Raw genomic sequence first — 20,530 nt, 5'->3', positions numbered from 1 at the left:
CTGAACCCAACTCCCCCCAGACGACCCCCAGACCCAGCCTCTAACCTCAGCCATCAGCACAGTCCTGGCTTTGTCCCGACCTGCAGACTCACTGACTCCCCACCCTAAACTTAGACCCAGGCATGACCCTGACTTCAGAGGACCCCGCCCCACCCACTGCAGGTCCTGCCCTAGACCCCAAGCCTGCCTTTGCCCACCCTCACCCCTGCCCCATCCTGCCCCTGACCAGGAGGAAAAGCTTCGCAGGAGCAAGCACCAGCCCCCCAGGAGCCTCCCCAGGCCAATAAGGAAGAAGCCGTGCTCTGGAGCGGCGGGGACCAGGAGGCTGCTCCCCCCAGCCCCCGGGAGGTGGCACTCTCGAAGGACCACGTCTTGCAGCCCAGCAGCTCCCAAGTTAAGGTCAAAGCCTTTAGAATCCTAGGCAGATCTGGGTGGGGGGATGTGGCCATGCTCTGCTCCAACCCCCACCGCTACCCCTCTGCCAGGGCTCCCACTGAGGCCAGGATGTGAGTATTAAAACGGAGGCCAGGATCTCGCCTGCATCTCTGGTGATTAACTAGAGCTTTGGAGGACCATGTCCCCTGGGAAGGAGGAGTTGGGCGAGGAGGGGCTGGAGATAGATGCTGGGGTCAGCAGTGCAGGCTTAAGTCCCAGCTCCATCTCTCACGGCTGTGCCGTCTTGAACAAGCTCTTTCTGTCTGAGCCTCATTCTTCCTCGTGAAATGGGCAGAGTGATGCCAACGAAGTTCCAGCCGCCAGGAATTCCTAATAGACGGCGCTGGCTGGCTAGCTCCCGGGGTGGGCATCCTCTGAGGCTCCAAACAGTGTCCTTCTCAGTGACCCTCTGCAGATACAGCCTCAACTTCCCCACTTTCCCAAGGTTTCTCCCCATCCTCTGAGAGCCAAACCCTCCTCCTTTGAAGGCATACTGTGTCTCCCCTCTGCCGCTGTCATCTGACCTCCCGCAGCCAGGCCCTCCTTAGTCAGTGGCTTGGAGTGTCCAGCAGTTCCCCGGCTCCCTTTCATCATCTCAGTTAGATCCCGAGTCTCTGTGACCATCCGTACCTGTGTGAACTGTGTCTTTTCTGAAGATGAGCGAGGCTGGGACCCCGGGTGTGGGCTGGATGCTGGTGTTGGCTGGACTGGCCATTTCCTGGAGCCTCACGTTTGGAGTGGTCAGTTCATGATGTCTCCACTTTGGTGGCCCCTCTTACTGTTGAACCCATGACTAATGAAGACCCGTGTATGGGGTGTGTCTGTCAGTCTCCCTATTAGACCTCCAGGCCAGAAGTGGAGTCCCACCTGGGCCCAGCACAGGCTCTGGTGGTAGAACCAGGCTTCAGGAAACACCCATTCAGTGGAGTCAGGTTGAACCAAACAATAAAGTGGCAGTACCTGGCTAGTAGGTGCCCAGTAGGTTTTGAATGCAGCCCTGCCTGACTCCAGAACTGTGCTCCCTGCAGCTGCAGTGGCTGTCAGCCCGCTGAGGCCAGTCAGGAAAAGTTTAGCAGGGAAAACCTAAAGCCCTGGAGCCAGTACATCAGGTGTCCGAGGCCAGGATGGGGAAACCAGGCAGGGCTTCTGTTTACACCTGAGGACCTGGACTAGGGGAAGAGACAGGGCTGGAGGGAGGGTTCCCTGGGGCAAGCTCAGAGGGGCCCAGGAGTTACGGGGTCCTGGAGCTCTGGGGCTCTCAGGTGGACGGAGTGACTCGGAACATAGGGGTCAGGACCTGGGAAGAGCAGTCTGCCCCACTCGGCATGGTCCCCGGCACACAGCAACAGGGCACTCAGCTCAGGAAGCAGTGATGGACAGAGCACAGGCGGGGGAGAGGATGGGAGGGTCTGCTGATCAAGGGATGATGGTTCTCAGAAGGTTTAGGGTGAACAGACCTGGGTTCTTATCCCAAGTCTGTCCTGCATTCCCCATGTGGTCTTGTAAACACTATAGCCTCATGACTACCATGAGCCATCTCCACCTTCACCACCACCTCCACCAACAGCATTTCTGTCACTACCACCACCATCATCCCCACCAACAGCACCACCACCACTACCATCACCACCACCACCATCAACATCACCACCATCATCACCACTACCACCATCATCACCACCACCAGCATCGACATCACCATCATCACCACCACCACCATCACCACCACCACCATCGACATCACCAGCACCACCACCTCACCACCACCACCGTCAGCATCACCACCATCACCATCACTAATAGCACCACCATCACCACCACCACCATCACCATCACCACCACCACCATCACCATCATCACCACTACCACCATCACTACCACATCACCCATCACCACCACCACCATCATCACCATCATCACCACCACCACCATCACCACCACCACCACCATCCATCACCACCATCACCATCACCACCACCACCACCATCGACATCACCACCATCACCATCATCACCACTACTGCCATCACTACCACCACCATCACCATCATCACCACCACCACCATCATCACCACCACCACCATCATCACCACCACCACCATCACCACCACCACCACCATCAACATCACCACCATCACCATCACCACCACCACCACCATCGACATCACCACCATCACCATCATCACCACTACTGCCATCACTACCACCACCATCACCATCATCACCACCACCACCATCATCACCACCACCACCATCATCACCACCACCACCATCACCACCACCACCACCATCAACATCACCACCACGACCACCATCGACATCACCACCATCACCATCACCACCACCACCACCACCATCACCACCACCACCATCAACATCACCACCATCACCATCACCACCATCACCACCACCACCACCATCGACATCACCACCATCACCATCACCACCACCACCACCACCATCCCCACCAACAGCATCACCACGACCACCATCAGCATCACCACCACCATCACCACCACCACCATCATCACCACCACCATCACCACCACCACCATCGACATCACCATCATCACCACCACCTCACCACCACCACTGTCAGCATCACCACCATCACCATCACTAATAGCACCACCATCACCACCACCACCATCACCACCACCATCGACATCACCACCACCACCACCACCGACATCACCACCACCACCACCACCATCACCACCATCACCATCATCACCACTACCACCATCACCACCACCACCATCACCATCATCACCATCACCACCACCACCGTCACCACCATCACCATCATCACCACCACCATCACCACCACCACCACCATCGACATCACCACCATCACCATCACCAACACCACCATCACCACCACCGTCAACATCACCACCATCACCATCACTAATAGCACCACCATCACCATCACCACCACCACCATCACCACCATCACTAACAGCACCACCAACAGCATTACCATCACCACCACCATGACTAACACCACCACCATCACCACCATAACCACAGAACCACCATTACTGCCACCTCCAGCTCACATTTTTTCACGCCCTGGACTAAAATAAGATACTCACAAGTACTTAGCAAACCTGAGATTGTAGTATTCTGGGATTCTGAGAGTCTAACCATCGTTCCAGATTGAATTTCTTCAAAAACACTCTAATACTAGAACTGTAACCAAAATTTACCATTTTAGCAAACAATTTTAAATGCAATCTTAAAATAAATCATCTAACCAGATTTATGTAGTAGTCTAATATTCTAACACAAAAAGTTACTTTTAGCTACAAATATGCCAGTATGCAGGTCAAGAAGCAACAGTTAGAACTGGACGTGGAACAACAGACTGGTTCCAAATTGGGAAAGGAGTCCATCAAGGCTGTATATTGTCACCTTTCTTATTTAACTTATATGCAGAGTACATCATGTGAAATGCCAGACTAGATGAAGCATAATCTGGAATCAAGATTGCAGGGAGAAATATCAATAATGATATGCAGATGACACCACCCTTATGGCAGAAAGTGAAGAGGAACTAAAGAACCTCTTGATGAAAGTGAAAGAGGAGAGTGAAAAAGTTGGCTCAAAGTTCAACATTCAAAAAATGAAGATCATGGCATCCAGTCCCATCACTTCATGTCAAATAGATGGGGAAACAATGGAAATAGTGACAGACTTTATTTTCTTGGGCTCCAGAGTCACTGCAGATGGTGATTGCAGCCATGAAATTAAAAGATGCTTGCTCCTTGGAAGAAAAGCTATGACAAACCTAGATAGCATATTAAAAAGCAGAGACATTACTTTACTGACAAAGGTCCGTATAGTCAAAGCTATGGTTTTTCCAGTAGTCGTGTATGGATGTGAGAGTTGGTCTATAAAGAAAGCTGAGGGCTGAACAATTAATGCTTTTGAACTGTGAAGAAGACTTTGAGAGTCCCTTGAACAGCAAGAAGATCAAACCAATCAATCCTAAAGGAAATCAGTCCTGAATATTCATTGGAAGGACTGATGCTGAAGCTTCAAGACTTTGGCCATGTGATGTGAAAACCTGACTCACTAGAAAAGACCCTGATGCTGGGAAAGATGGAGGGCAGGAGGAGAAGTGGACGACAGAGGATGAGATATTTGGATGGCATCACCGACTCAATGGACATGAATTTAAGCAAGCTCTGGGAGTTGGTGATGGACAGGGAAGCCTGGCGTGGTGCAGTCCATGGGGTCACAAAGAGTCAGACACTACTGAGGGACTGAACTGAACTAAACAAATATGCCATTAAAATTATCCTCCCCTCCTAATCAACAACTGGTAAACTAACATTCTCACAAACATTTTACCAAAATTTTAGAATAGTAAGATTCTGTTAATAATAAATAGTCTAACATTCATATATTTTTATATCTGATGTACATGCAAACACCCTAACACACTTTCAGACATCTCAACAAATACCCTGACATGCCCAGGAACATTTTACCATCCGACCATCTTCACAAGCATTAGCGTGTTCAGTCAGCCTTCCCAAGTATGACTCCACCACCAGCATTCCGTCTTCCTTTGGTTATCAGTTGCCCCTGGGCTGTGGCTGGCTCAGAGAGACATGCAGGAGAGCACACTGCAATATGGGAGCACTTGGGACCCCAGAGGTGTGGGGCTTGGGCATCTGGCGGTGCTTAGAGACTTGGGGAGCCTGGAGCGTTGAGTCAGGGTATGAGCGCAGCCAAGCAGGCGGGTGCCCAGTGCCGTGGACCATGGTGACGGCCCTCCCTCCCACCGCTACAGGATATCATGAAGCATCTCACGATGGCAGAGCTGACCGACCTCATCTGGACGGCCATCAACGGCCTGGGCTCCACCAGCCCCTTCCGCGTGCAGGCAGCCGCCGACATGCTGCTCACTGCCATCCAGGAGCACGGGGCCAAGCTGGAGACTGTGAGGGCAGTGGGGCCTCCGCGGAGGGCCCACCAGGACGGGGCAGGGGGCAGGGGGGGCGGGCTCAGCATCGGCACCCAGGGGTTAGGGCCTCGGGGCCCAGGCGGCATCCCCAAGCTTGGGCCTGAGGGGGAGACCCAGACCCTCCCTCTGATGGGTTCCAGTGAGTGAGTGAATGCAGGACAGAATGGCCCACCCAGGTGTCCCAGGGTTCGCTGGGTTTGGGGCAGACATGGGCTGATGGAGCAGGGATGGGATGGGAGTGGGGGGAGGAAGGCGCAGCCCAGACCCTCCAGGAGCTCTGAATCTGACTCCAGACTGATGAGGAGGGGCAGCGCAGGCCCCTGGGGGAACCGCCAGATAGAGGATGACTGATGCCTCAGGGGGATGCTCTTGGAGCCAGGTATGAATGGATGAATAATGAGACCCGAAAGTGGAAGGGGAGGGGCCTGCCAGACATCAGAACAGCAGGTACCAAAGTGATGACCAGGACACGATGTCATCTGAACATAAGCCAGACACCCTGTCCCCCCAACCCCAAGACAGGGGCTAGAGGCTCTAGCCCCTGGGTGTGTCTGAACCTTCAGCGATTGGGCAATGTTTAGACAGACTTGGACGACCCCAAATGCTGTGCAGATGTTGCTTGTCCCCCTATCAGCCCGAGGGTCCCCTTCTGACTCGTGTCCAGGGCAAAGAAGAGCCTCCCCATCAGACCTCCCTCTTAGAGCCCCCAGGGCAGGGCTGTGCTTCCCCCTCAGGAGAGCAGCTACCTGAAGGGGCTCCATGCCCACTGGGGCAGCTCCTCCCTCCCCGTTCAGGCTCCCCGGGGCGGGGCCTGGCCCCCTGCCCAGATCAGCCCTCTCCCCATACTCTTCCTCCCTGCACAGGTTGCCACCCTGGGCCAGGCCATCCACCTGCAGCTCTGCTCCATCCACATCCCCCAAGCCAAGGAAAATGCCCTGCAGGCCATCACCCTTCTGGCCCGGAACCACACCTCCGAGCTGGTGGCCGCCTTCCTGGACTTCTCCATCTCCCTGGATAGGTGCCCAGCCCTCCCTCCCTCCCCGCCCCACTGTCCACCGTCCATCCTCCCCCAGGCAGGGGGCACCCTGCTCTGCCCTCCTGCTTGCCCACTAACAGCCACAGGGCTGGGAGTCCAGAGGGAGCACTTCCCTGTTCATTTACTGTGCACCTCCCGGGGCCAGCCCTGGGGAGGCACCACACACCATCCCTTCTCTCGGTGACCCCATAAAACACCCCACCCAGTCACCACCACCCATCACCTGGTGGAGAGGGGCCTGGGATCCTGGGTGCTCCCAGCAAGACCCCTGTCAACACCAAACCCCCCATCCTTCCTGCTCCTCAGGGACCCTCCCCCTCCCCCCGCCCCCCAGTGGCACTGCAGTCCCCAGGCCACTGAGCCTGGAGACAGTACTTTATCTCTAAAATCCCAGTTCTGAATCCCAGGTCTTCAGTCTATATCATCTGCTTACCCAGCCACCATGCACCTGCCCTGGGTCGCTCCCGGAACCTTGAGGTTGTAGCTCCTGGTCGCCGACACCCTCTCGCTCACTCCCGCTGCCTTGATCTTGGGGATGCCAGCATCTTTTGTTCGCCCTGATGCCTCAACACCTGGACCTCCTCTCCCATCTCCCTCAGCCGCCCCCTCCCACAGTCATAGCCTCAGCTCAGTCACCTTCGGTTTCAAGCAACTGTCCCCTACCCTGACCCTCTGCCGCCTCACTCCGTCTGGTACCCACCCCCGACCAGTGAGCCTCTGCCCTCCGGGACCTCCACATTCGCTACCTTGCTCACCTCCTCACGGCCCCTCCCCTGTCCTCACCTGCCTCCTTGCCAGCATAGAACCTGCCTTCCGATGTCAGAGTAGCTCCCTGCACACACCCCAAGCCCCTTGGCCCCTTTGTCACACTCAGCTTGCAAAACTCAACTGGCTCCATCTACTCCACACCTGCACCTGTGCAGCCAAGTGCAGGAAAGAGCCGCCCTCTAAATCCCCAGCCACACACCACCACGGAGCCCTCAGCGCGGCCCAGAAACCACATTTCCCCACCCTCCCCTCTCCTCCGTCCTCAACACCTCTGTCCCCGCCTCACACTCAGCCACCGCCTTGCTTCCATTCCCCTGAAAAATCATAAGCCACCAGAAGAGAACTTTCACAAGCTCCCAGAACCCAGGACCTGTTTCCAGGAAGATTTCTAATTTTCATATGGAAGGGACTTTTTGTTTTTATTATCAATGTCTAGTTTTATTGCATTGTGATCAGAGAATGTCATCAAATATTTCTGGTTTATATAATTTACTTATCTTTTAAACAATTTTTGTGAATATTCTATGGGCACTTGAAAGGGTGTTTCTTTTTTTTTTTTTTTCCTGTTATCAGGTGTAGGACTTGCTATAAAGATTTACTTTATTGATTCTGTTGTTTAGGTCTTCTACCTCCTTGTGTCTATTTGATCTGTCTTGTACTGAGAGTGGTGTGTTAAAGTTTCCTATTATTAATATGTTTCTATCTATGTATCCTTCCATCTCCTGTGGTTTTTATTAATACTTCATAAGGTTGTCATGTTATTTGGTGTATACATATTCATAAGTGTTATATCTTCTTTATGGATCGTGACTTTCAGCATTAAAAAGTGCCCTGCCTTGTCACATTTAATGCTTGAAGGACTTGAATTCCATTTTTTTATCAGAATCACGTCCCCCACTTTCCCATTTTTCCCCATTTGCCCAGTATTCATTTGTCTGTGCTTTCATTTAACCTTTCAGAATCCATTTGTTTTAGGTGTCATCATACATACAGCACGTAGTTCGGCCTTGACCTATGATCAAATTGAAAATCTTTTGATTTTAATAGATGAGTTAAGTCCATTCACATTTATTGATATGACATTTATTGATGTGTCAAATCTCAGTTCTGTCATAATATTTTGTAATTGCATGTGTTTTATTTGCTACATGTTTTTCTGAGATGTGTATTCTTTGATCTTTGGCTGTTTTTTTTTATTTAGCAAGAGTTGTATTTTTATCCTAATTGTTACCTTTATACTCCTAACCTATTTTAGTGTCCTTAGTCCCTTGTTTTCTTATTTAACTTTTTAACATCTGGTTTACCCATTTTTACTGATATCCTTAAACTCCCACCCATGCCCAGGTAACAACCAGTGAGATTATTCATCCCTGTCCATCTGTGTTTTCATTTGCACAGTTCTTTGTCAAAATTTGCACTCTACTCCTCCCACATTGGTTTTTAGTGAGTACACACGCTCACCCTAAGTCCCTTTGCCAAAGATTTTAGGTCATCCCGTAGCTTGACAAAGTTAGTGCTCTGACAGTTTCCTCAAGAAGGCTCGTGGATTCAGAATGCCCTAGCTTATTTTATGTTGAAAGTTGTTTACTTGAAAGGTGGCTTGATTGAATATAAAATCCTTGGTTCACACTTTCTTTTATTAAGTTTTTTGGGTTTTTTTTTTTTTTTTTTTTTTTGGCCACACCATGCAGAATGCAGGATCCTAGTTCCCCAACCAAGGATTGAACCCAAGCGCCCTGCGTTGGGAGCATGGAGTCTTAACCACTGGACTGCCCGGGAGTCTCTAATTTTTTAAAGTGCTGCTCAGCTGTTGCTTTGCTTTGTTTTTGAAAAGCCTCATGACAGTTGTTTTGTTTTGTTTTGTTGTTTTTGTAAGTTATCTTTTGGCCTGGAGACTTTGGAAATTGTTTTCTTTATCTTTGAAATTCAACAATTTTACTAAGAAATGTCTAGATTAGACCATTCTGTGTTCATTTTCCCAGGTACCTGTTAAGTCTTTTGAGTATGTAGATTTAAGTCTCTAACATTTCTAGAAAGTTCTCTAGGTTGTAATTATTCTCTTCCAGTTTATTGAGACATAATTGGACATACAGCACTGGGTAAGTTTAAGGTAGACAGGATAATGATTTGACTTACATATATCATGAAATGATTACCACAATAATTTAGTGAACATTCATCATCTCGTATAGATACAAAATAAAAGAAATAGAAAAATTATGTTTAGATTTCCTTTCTCCGTAACTTCCACACATAACATGCAGCGGTGTTAATTAATCATGTTGTATGTTGCACCCCTGGTCTTCTTATCTTATAACTGGAAGTCCTTTTGACCACCTTCATCTGATTCCCCCATCCCCACCCCTCGCCTCTGGCAGCCACAAGTCTGGTCTGTCTTTCTATGAGCTTGTTTGTTTGGAAGTATAACTGACCTGCGACACTGTGCTAGTTCCCGATGCACAGCATGGTGATTCTGTTTCTATACATTTCCAAACGCTGTCCGCACACAGGCATTGCATTATCACTAACTGAATTCCCCACGCTGCACATCTCATCCCCATGACTTACTTATTTTGTAACTGAAAGTTTGTACCTTAGTGTGCCTCGCCCTCTTCTCTCTTGGTAATAAGTTTAAATATTGGTTCTGTCCCATTGCTTTTTTCCTTTTTCAGAAACTCCAGAGATTCAAATGCTGTTCTTTCTTCACCTGTCTTCCATTTCTACTACTTTCTCTGTGACCCTTAGTGCTTCTCTTAAATTCATCTTTATTGTCTTGGTGGTCTCTCTACTCTTCATCAATGTTCCTTCCTAAATTTTCACTTGAGTCTTATCTCTCTTGAGCACCTTATAATTTTTTTTCACTTCTGAGTTCAGTCAACTCTTTTTTCCCTTTCTTACTAGAGGGTGTTTCTTGGTCCTTTTTGAATTTATAATTCAAGGTGGTTTTTCATGTCTTTAAATGCTTGCTTGAGTATATTTACCTGCAGGAGAGGTGTTTTCTTACACTTTTTTTCTGCATCATGATTGTTTATCAGGGGAGGAATTTTCTTATTGGATCTGTGTTTTCTGTTTTCAAGGGAAGGGTTGCAATAACTCTGTGAATCTATTAATTTTTCTCCTGTTTATATACAACACTATTGGAGTGTTTTGTAGGATTTCAAATTCAATGGCACCCTCTTCTGTCAGCATAGCAAAGGCCAGATAACTTAGCAGATTTTTAGTTTTGGTGGCAGGTGAGAGGGCCGTGTGTCCTCCACTCTCGGGGGTGCCCTTCTTCTCGTGCAGGTCCTTGAATTTTTCCTATTTCACGCCTTTACCTTTCACTAACCAATTTCAAAGGGTGCGTCTTTCTTTTCTGCCCTTTCTTTCCTCCCCAAAGCTGTGTGTCTTGAAGGCTGCCCTCCAGATGAGCGTCCTTTACGGTCCCTTTCCTGGGATCCATGCTCTGATTTACTTGCTCTCCTTCTTTTTGTTGTTTGATATTCTCAGGCTTAAGATGAACCTCGTCTCCCTGAAGATGATTTAGATCAGCTCCGAGCCCTGTTAGCAGCTCCCGTCCCCTCTCCTCTCCAGGGTTTCTCCAGCCTGCCTTTATCTGCTGCAGAGCTTTGTGGAGGAACAGGGGTGGGTGAGAGAACGAGACACTGCAGGCTGGGCTGGCGTAGCTCTCTGCCGCTTGCAGTGTCTCTCAAGGCACACTGTGGCGTGGTGTAGCTTTACTCTTCTTCTTGCTGGATTGTTTCTCAAGGACATTTTGAGAGGTGAGGGGACCCCAGCAAGCCACCGTTGTCCTCAGCTGCTCAGGTCTATAGATCAGTTTTACCCATACTGGAGTTTATATCTGGTTTCCTCAGTGCTAGGGAGCACATTTTTCATACGTCAACATCTATGCAGTGGGAGCACATTTTACACTGATGCCGCCTTTACCTGGGCTGGCGGGGGTGGAGGGGTTCTCAGTTACCTGGGTGCACTCTCAGCCAGAGACCAGTGCAAATTTTGAAGTCTCTGCTGGAGGGTTTTTGGGGGGCCCACACTGGTGGTGTGAATTCAGAGCCCTGTGTGGGTTTTGTGGTTCAGATTCTCAGGCGCACCCTCCTTCTTCCCTTCTACAGGCTGAGTGAGCACCGGGTCTTCTTGTTATTTCTTCCTGCCGGACAGGCTTTTTATCTTCTCTTGTTTTATCCTATTTACCTTGGGATACACACAGCCCATGGGGTCCAGCCTTTATGATGGGGTCCTTATTAGACTCCCATCTTGGATTGCTGTCCTTTCTTAGGAGCACGTGAAATAATGGTGGTATGTCCTAAAAGTATCAACAGAATTGTGTGATTTGTGCCCTTCTAGTATTCCACTGTTGTCTGGTACTCCCCCCCCCCGAACATTTTGTGTTTAAGATTCATCCCGTTATGTTACCTATAGTTGGAGCTCACTCACTCTGAGTTGCCGTATCCTGTCCCATCTTGGTAAACACCAGCTCCCCTTGTCAGCGTGGACGGCAGACGTCTGAGTTTGGGTCTGTGCCTAACACTGCTGTGACGCTGCACATGCGTGTGTCCTGAGACACACCCACACTCAGCTTCCTTGTGCAGGCATGTCGCTCACCTAACATGATGCGAAATACTCCCGACATGCTTAGACCACCTCTCACACCCACAGTATTTTTATGTATGTGGTTCCTGTTACTCCATGTGTTCACTGACACTTAACATCAACCTTTTAGTCAACCATCAAAATTTTAGTCAATCTGGTGTGTGGTATTAATCATATTTCCATGTTAACTTTCATTTTGCTGATTAAATAATGAGGTTGTACATCTTTTCATGCAATTTTTGGCCATTGGGGCATCTTCTTTAGGATGCCTGTTCAAGTATCCTACAGATTTTTCTGTTGGGTTGTCCCTCTTTTTCTTATCAATTTCTAGGAATTCTTTATATAATCTGGATACAAGGTCTCTGTTGATTATTATATTACATATCTTCTCCTCTTTTCAGCTTTCCTGTCTCTCCATCACTAGATCCTTTCATGAAGAGGAGTTCCCAGGTCCATCATTTATTCTCAGATGTTACCTTATAGAAGTCCTAGAGTGTGGGAACTTCCCTGGCGGTCCAGTGGTTAAGACTGCTCTCCCAGTTCAGGGGGCCCTCAACCCCTCTTCGAGGAACTAACATCCCACACGTCACATGGCAGCGGCCAAAAAAGCACCCTAGACTTTGCCTTGCTCATTTAGCCCTCCGACTGCCCAACTGAGGGCCGCGTGCCGGGCCCTGCCTTCAGGCTCTCTGCCTGGCACTGCTGTCTGTGCCGGGCCAGCACCCAAGGTTCTCATTCCTACAGCTTTAGAACGATTCACCTCCCCAATCCAGAAAGCTCCCCCTCCTCCTCCTCCTGAAAGGCTGTCCTGGCCACTCATGGCCCTTTGCCTTTCTCCGTAAACTTTAGAATCATCGCCTAGCTTCCTTGTTTTCTTTTTCCTCGTTCACTCTTGGGCGACTGGTTTTATTGGATTGGCCCTCAGAGCTGGACTGCGAGTAACCCTTGCTTGGTCACTCTCACCCACCCTGGCTCTAGGCGTGGCCTGCTTTCTTTAATTTAGTTCTTTACTCAGAACAGGGATTCTTCTCGGTAATCGAATGCGCACCTGGGAGGCCCTTGTCTGGACGAAAGCCAGGGCCCTGGTTATGAACTGCACCTAAGGACCAGGCTGCCCACCCTCACTGGCTCCATCCCCTGCTCACCCACCCAAGGGTCTCCATTCTTTTCCTTTCATTTTATATAGTGTGCTTGCATCCAAACATATTCCTAAAACATTTTAGTTGCAGTTTCTCTAATTTATATAAAGAACATCATGATGCATATAGTCTTCGAAGACTTTTTTCACTGGCCTTTTTTCACTAATGTAGATTTTTAGGTCTAAATTCTCTATTCTAACCTAAATCTAGTAACACCAGTTCTTCTTTCTTTAGGATTGCATTGTATGTCTCTTTCCACTTTTTTTTTAATAGACTGTTTTTGGAGCTGTTTTAGATTTACAGAAAAATTAAGCAGAAGTTGCAAAGTTCCCATCTACTTCCCTCTCCTGCCAGGCTCTTTTCTTGGTAACATCTTGCCTCAGTATGGTAGGCATATTACACTTGATGAACCACTACTGATATATTAACAAGTCTATAGTTTACATTACAGTCCGCTCTTGGGGGTGTACATTCTATGGGACAAGTGTGCAGTGACAGGTATTGACTATTATAGTATCAAACAGAGCAGCTCTGTGGCCCCAAGCCCCCTGTGCGCTATCTGTTCATCCCTCCCTCCTTCCAAACCCCTGGCAACCTCTGATCTTTTGACTGTCTCCATGGTTTTTCCTATTCCAGAATGTCATAGAGCTGGAATCATCCTGTGTAGCCTTTTTAGGTTAGCTTCTGTCACTTTCTGATAAGCTTTCAGGTTCTTGTATGTCTTCATGTCAACCACTCTCACCCCCAGGAACTCATTCTTTCTTATTTCTTTTTTGTTGGGGGTGGGGGTGTGAAATGATCCCCACAGTAAGTCTAGTCAGCAGTCATCGTCATTCCTAGTTACAGATCATCATTCCTAGTTACAGATCTTTGTCCTTGTGACGAGAACTTGTAAAATGGCAAAAGTTGGAAATATGCAATACAGTGTTAGCAGTTATGGTCGCCCTGCACTATGTTACATCCCTGTGACTTATTTATGTCTTAAATGGAAGTTTCTGCCTTTTGATCCTCTTCCCCCATTTCGCCTACCTCCGACTCCTCACCTCTAGCAACCCCCAACCTGTTCTCTGTAGAGAGGAGCTTGTGTTTTGTTTCTTTGGGCTGGATTTTGGTTTCATTTAGATTCCATGTATAAGCAAGATCATGTGGTATTTGTCTTCCTCTCTCTGATTTATTTCACTGAACATAATACCTTCAAGGCCGATACATGTTATCTCAATTGGCAAGCTTTCCTTCTTTCTTATGGCTGAATGAGATTTCATTTTATACATACACACACACACATAGGGCTTCCCAGGTGGCTCAGTGGTAAAGAATCTGCCTGTCAATGCAGAAGACGTGGGTTTGATCCCTGGTCAGCAAAGATCCCCTGGAGAAGGAAATAGCAACCCTCTCCGGTATTATTGCCTGGGAAATCCCATGGCAGAGGAGCTTGGCAGGCTACAGTCCAAGGGGTTACAAAAGAGTTGGACACGACTTAGCAACTAAACAACCACAGCATGTGTGTGTCTGTTGATGGGCAATTATGTCTTTTCCGTATCTTGGCAATTATAACTAATGCTGCTATGAACATGGGGGCTCACATATCTTTTCAAATTAGTGTTTTCATATTCTTCATATAAGGTCCCATAAGTGAGACCATGTGGTGGTCCAATTTTTAGTGTTTTGATGAATCTTCATACTATTTTCCATAATGGCTGTACCAATTTACATTTCCACCAATAGAGCATGAGGGTTCTATTTTCTCCACATCCTGGCCAACACTCACTATTCCCCGTCGTTTTGATAACAGGTGTGAGCTGACAGCTCATTGTGGTTTTGACTCCCATCTCTTTGATGATGAGAGACGCAGAGCATCTTTTCATGGACCTGTTGGCCGTCTGTAGACTTTCTTTGGAAAAGTGTCTGTTCAAATCCTCTGCCCATGTTTTAATTGGACGGTGTGGGGAGCTTTTGTTTATTTTTGATATTGAGTTGTGTGTGTTTTCATATGTTTGGATATTAAAACCCCTTTTCATAAGTATGATTTGCAAATATTTTCTCCCATTCACTGTGTTGCCTTTCATCTCGATGGCTTCCATTGTCGTGCAGAGGCGTTTCAGTCTGATGCAGCCTCGCTTGTTGATTCTTGCTTTTCTTCCCTCTGCTTCTGGTGTCAGATCCAAAGACTGATTGCCAAGACTGATGTCAAGGAGCTTACCGCCTATGTTTACTTCTAGGAGTTACAGTTTCAGGTCTTACATTCAAGTCTCTTAATCATTTAGACTTCATTTTTGTATTTGGGGTAAGATAGAGGTCCAGTTTTATTATTTTGCATGAGGCTGCCCAGTTTCCCCAACACGATTTGTTGAAGAGACTGTCCTTTCCCCATTGTGTGTTCTTGGCTCCTTTGTCGTAAATTAGTTGAGCACGTCTGTGTGGGCTTATTTCTGGGCTGGGAATGCTTCCTTAACGTGGCTTTCAGACCCACACTTGCCTGACCCTTACTACACCTCCCCAGCTGCTACTGCTCAGCCTCCTGGCTGCTTCCTCCTGTCCCCTGACTTCTTAGCTCGGGGATTGCAGGGCTGACCTCAGGCCTCATCTCCACTTACACTCCTTCCCTGATGGTCACACCCCCAGACCAGGCGGAAAGGCCATGGGACTAGACACGCCTGACTTCTGGTTATGAGGCAGGGCCCTGATCAGGGTACACCTTGTCTCTAGTCCTCGGTTTCCTCATGGGCAAAATGGGCACAAGGTCTCTGCAAAGCCCTACACACACCAGCGACGGCCCCTAAGTTGGCCCAGGTCAGGCCCCAGGGAGCTGGTGGTCCCCAGCAAACCCAGGCCTAGAAGGAAACGGCCACTGTATGGCAGGCCCTAAAGGCTGAGCAGGAACAGGCCCTGTGAGGAGGCCCAGAGGCAGGAGAGGAGGGAAGGCAGCCAGGTGCTGGAGGTCAAAGGGCAGGGGTCAGAGGGTGACAGCTCTGGGTACCAGCTAGACTTGTCCTGACTGTACATGGGCACCATGGAGGGTGACAGAGTCGGCCATTGGGATGAGAGGGGCTTGAAAGAGGGAAGACCCCAGAACATGGGCCAGGGCAGCCAGCCCCACCTCTGCTGCAGGCCGCGGACCGCACACACCGCAGTCCTGGCCCCGGCCCTCGCGCCCCTCCCCCATCTCACCCACCCATCCTGCCAGGGTTCAGCTCGGCACCCTGCTGCAGGCACCTGAGGCCCTGGGCACAGTGGCTGCTGCTGTGACCCAGGCTGGGCTGGCCAGAGTCTCAGCACCGCCCTCACGGCCACCCTTTGCCTGCAGCCACACCTTCCGGTTGTGGAGGGCCCTGGGTGCCGAGCAAGCCGTGAGCCACCGGGTGCTGGCCGTGCTGCTGGGCTGGCTGCTGAAGCGGCCCCTGCCTACCAGGATCAGCGGCGGCAGCCCCCAGCCCAAGAAGAAGGCCTACCTGCACTCCCTGGCCGTGAGTCTGCCCCCACCACCCCACGTGCTGGCCCAGCTGCCTGCTCGAGTGTGTTCAGTCACACATGGGTGTGAGGCACCCACTGCGTGTGCCAGGCCCCGGGGAGGGGGAGCCCCATACTCAGCCTGGCCTGGACAAGGCGGCCTCTGAGGTGGCCCAGCTGGGAGCCGACCATACAGGCCCCGGGTCCAGGCCCAGCTCCCCACTTCCCGACCGAGGGCCCTGGACCCCTCCAGCCAGGTGCAGGCAGCAAGGAAGGGCATGGAGAGATTAGTGAACCCCTGCCCCCAATAGTTGGGTTCTGGAGGAATCTTAGAGGCTGCCTCCAACGGCTTCCACCCTCCTGTAGGAGTCCATACCCATTCACCACGCCCCAGCTTTCCCCACAAGCCTAGACCCTGCTTGCACAGCCACGAGAGCAGGGGGCTCGTTTCCTAGCATGCCTCACTTGGGCTGGACGCTGACGGGGCCGCAGCTGTGCCCCAACCCTGTCTGATCCAGGGCTAAGCACCCACTCACACCCCCCAGCCCCCTGAGCAGTGGGCAGAGTCTCCTAAACAAGCTGCTGCCCCCAGCCGAGGGGTGTGACGGCCACACTCGGTGCCCGGGGAAGCCCACCCTGTCTCCATGCCAGCCCTCCATCAGCCCGGCCCCTCGACACCCCCAGACCCGGACCCTCCCTGTCGGAAACCAGACTCAGCATGGGGTCAGCAGGGCCGCCTTCCTGGGTCCCGCCCTCCTCTTGTCGTCCTCCCCACCTTGAGAACATTCTGGACCCAAGGCCCCTCTCCAGGTGTGGGAGGCCCCAGGGCTGCTGTCTGGTAGCTCCTGTTCCAGGACCGTGTGTCCCCTCCAGCATTCATTCATGGGCACCTGCCATGTGCCAGGGTCTGTGTTGGGGGCATTTCAGGGAGCACAGCCCACGGGGCGGAGGGGCCAGACCCGAGGCAGTGACTGAGAGCGGAGGGCAGAGCGGATGGGGATGGTGGGCCGGAGGACCCACTGCAGGGCCGGCAATGGGAGGGGGCGGGCGGGGAGCATGCAGTGTCCAGAGGGCGGGCTGCGCCCCCAGGAGGTACGTCTCAGGCGGGCTGTGGTCCCGGAGACAGCGGGCAGACACAGGAAGGCGAGGTCGGCCATGGGTTCTGTGGGAAGGCTGGCGTGCAGGCCCGGCCCCCAGGCCCCCTCAGAGTCCCCTGCCGCCCCCGCAGGCCATGAACACTCTGCACGAGCTGCAGTTCGCCCACGAGTTCAGGCAGGCCATGCAGGAGGCCTTTCCCGAGCTCCTGCTGGCCCTCCTCTCCCAGACGCACTACCTGCTGGAGCTGAACCTGCCCCAGGAGCCCCAGCACGACGCAGAGGCCCAGGAGACAGCCCTGCTCAGCCCCCAGAGGTAAGGCCGGCCCCGGAGAGGCGGTGCGCGGGCTCCCCAGGGCTGAGGGACAGAGCTCCACAGCCAGGCAGCCTAGAGCCGCAGGCGGGTATTCTCGCGCAGTGCCAGGGGGTGGCTCTGGATCCAAGGTTGGCAGAGCCGCGCTCCTCTGAAACCTGCAGGGGAGGCTCCTTCCCGCCTCCTGAGTGCTCCTGGCTTATAGACACCCCCTCCCATCTCTGCCTCCGTCTTCACTGTGTGCCTCTCTGTCTCAACTGCTCTCTTCTTATGAGGACGTCAGTCCTAGTGAACGAGGGCCACCCTGCTGACCTCATCGTAACTTGATTCCACCTGCAAAGACCCAAATGAGATTGTGTCCCCAGGTACCCGGTGTCAGGGCTTTGCTGGTTTCTGGGGACACAGTTGGATCTCCAATAGGTGTGATTCCAAACACAGCTGCCTCCAGCAGTCAGCCGGGAGGGCAGGTGGGCACCCTGCTTCCTTGTGACTGTGGATGCCTGGCAGCCAAGACGCCCAGTGACAGCTGACCCACGAGGACTCCAGGGGCCCGCACGGCACACCATGTCTTACCCAAATGTGGTCCCTGCAGGGATTCTGAGAGACGAATGTTGTCTTTCCCTTTGACGGATGAGGAAACTGAGGCTCAGAGTGGGCCAGAGGCTTCCCCCGAGCCACAGAGAGTGTCCGTGCGTTGCTGACCTAGAGCCCGTAGGATGGCAGGGGTGTCTGCCCAGTGACCACTTGGCCCTGCAGGCAAATGCCCACCACGTCCTGTTGCACAGAGTGCTTGACCCCGACACCTTTTGACTCTGATGTCGTGGGCAGTTGTCAGCCTCCCCCAAGCCTGCACCCTTGACCAGCGTGGACAGGACTCGTGTGGGAGGGTCCGCACCCCACCCCTCACTCGGGTGGTAGCACTGGCTGGCCGCCTGGCCTGCCCCCTGCACTAGGGCACATCTTGAGAAATCCATTAAGCGAGTCTTTAAAAACCGCTGGGGCGACTCTTTTCATCTGTTTGTATTACGATGTGCTTCACACGATTTGTCAGTCTGAACAGCTCTCCCCAAGGCACATCACTGAAAAAAAAAATGTCACTTCTCTCATATTGCTTCTGAATTCGAATGTACATAAAGTTCTTTTTTATTCAAATCAACCATGCAAAATGCATGAATCTTCCCTAATAAGCTAATAAAACGTTCTCCTCCCTGAAATAGGAGGGTTAGGAGAAAGCTCTGATGAACCGCCTCCATCCATCAGCTTCCCTCCCCTGCCCCCATGGGGCCAGCCTCCACCTGTTCCTCCCCTGCCCCCCGTTGCTGCCCTCCACCCCAAATCAGATCAGGCCTCACCTGTGCTTGGAACCCTCCCATCCTCTTCCCCTTCTTTTAACTCCGAGAAGGGCTGAATCCTTCCAGCGGTCCAGTAGCCCTGCATCTGACTCCCCATCACCTCCAGAACCTCATTTCCTGCCATACACCCCTACCCTCCACATGCACCCTCTGCTCAAGCCTCAGCGTCTTCCTACCCTTCCTCAGGCCCCACGCTCCTGCCTCAGGGCCTTTGCACTTGCTGTGCCCTCTTCCTGGGATGTTCTTCCCAACAGCCTCACCTCCTGTGGCTCCCAGCCACCTTCTGTACAACAGCAGTCCTGCTCCCCACTGTTATGTTCTGCCATCTACAGCTGTGGTCTGTACCCTGTATAATGGAGGCTCTGGGGAGCAGGGATTCTGTCTGTCTCACGCAAGGCTCTCCCCCAGACAGCAAGGGTGTCTGTCATCTCACTGCGGGGGCCTTCTGCTCAGACCCAGCTGTACCAAGATGCTCCAACAGCATCAGCCCTCCCCTTCCACCTCTCGGGTCTTGGCTTCTCTCTGGGCAGATTCTCCCGAAGAGGAGGGTGGGGGCCCAGCAGCCACAGAATAGACCGGCACCCTGGGCTCAGTCCCTCAGCTCTCATGGGCCCAGCTTAGCCCACACACTCACCCCTGAACCAATCGCCTTGGTCACAGAGGCAGGCGGGGCTCCTGCTAGTCAGGTCTCGGTCCATACCCTCCCTGAAGCTAGGATGGGCCCCCTCCCCCAGAGGACAACTGCAATACTGCTACCATCCCCAGGGGCCTAAGAGTGGGGCAGGCCAATCAGCAGTGAATCTGGCCAGCTGTCAAGGATGGTGAGGAGGTCTGCAGCTGCTCCCAGGCCTCAGAGGGCGGCCCTGCCCAGGCGGAGCACTGCAGTCCCCAGTCTGATGCCTGGAGGAGGCAGTGGTACCATCGAGGGAGCCAGGTGCTGAGGAGGAATCTGGGCACAGCTGTTGAGAAGCCCACTGTCCTGTAGTTGCCCCCGAGAGCGTGGGGGGTAGAGTGGGGGAAGGGGTTGCAGCCATACCTGTGACAGCCATGCAAGACTCAAGGCAGAGTCAGGCTAGTCCTCGACCTCTGAGGTTCCTGGCATCCTGCTGAGCTGGGCTGGCCCCTGGGACCAACAAGCGAGGGTTTGGCTCCACTTCCTGCCAGGGCACAAGCACCCACTCCAGCCCTGACTGCGGGACCCTCCCCTTCCTGTGCATCTCTGATGGACAGAACCCCTTCTTGTAGAGACATTTCCTGCTTTGGTCAATTCTCAGCCAGCACCTTCTCAAGTTGATGTCCATCCTGCCCTACAAAGGACTTCTCATTCCTCTTGTTTCATCCATTACGGGCTGAGTCTCTATCTCTAATGGGGTATCTCC

General features: G+C 51.8%; 1 protein-coding gene across 1 annotated transcript in view; it reads left to right on the top strand.

Annotated features, from left to right (window-relative positions):
• Nucleotides 1-20,530, top strand: part of LOC122451041 (maestro heat-like repeat family member 5) — a 57,354-nt gene that overhangs the window by 29,126 nt on the left and 7,698 nt on the right. The window contains 5 exon segments of the mRNA XM_043483510.1: nucleotides 247-399; nucleotides 5,239-5,388; nucleotides 6,276-6,430; nucleotides 16,250-16,409; nucleotides 17,621-17,804. Coding sequence (XP_043339445.1) covers nucleotides 247-399; nucleotides 5,239-5,388; nucleotides 6,276-6,430; nucleotides 16,250-16,409; nucleotides 17,621-17,804 — 802 coding nt within the window.

The sequence above is a fragment of the Cervus canadensis genome, chromosome 12 (assembly GCF_019320065.1).
Source record: "Cervus canadensis isolate Bull #8, Minnesota chromosome 12, ASM1932006v1, whole genome shotgun sequence".
Classification (NCBI taxonomy): domain Eukaryota; kingdom Metazoa; phylum Chordata; class Mammalia; order Artiodactyla; family Cervidae; genus Cervus; species Cervus canadensis.
This window is presented reverse-complemented; position numbering and strand designations above follow the sequence as displayed.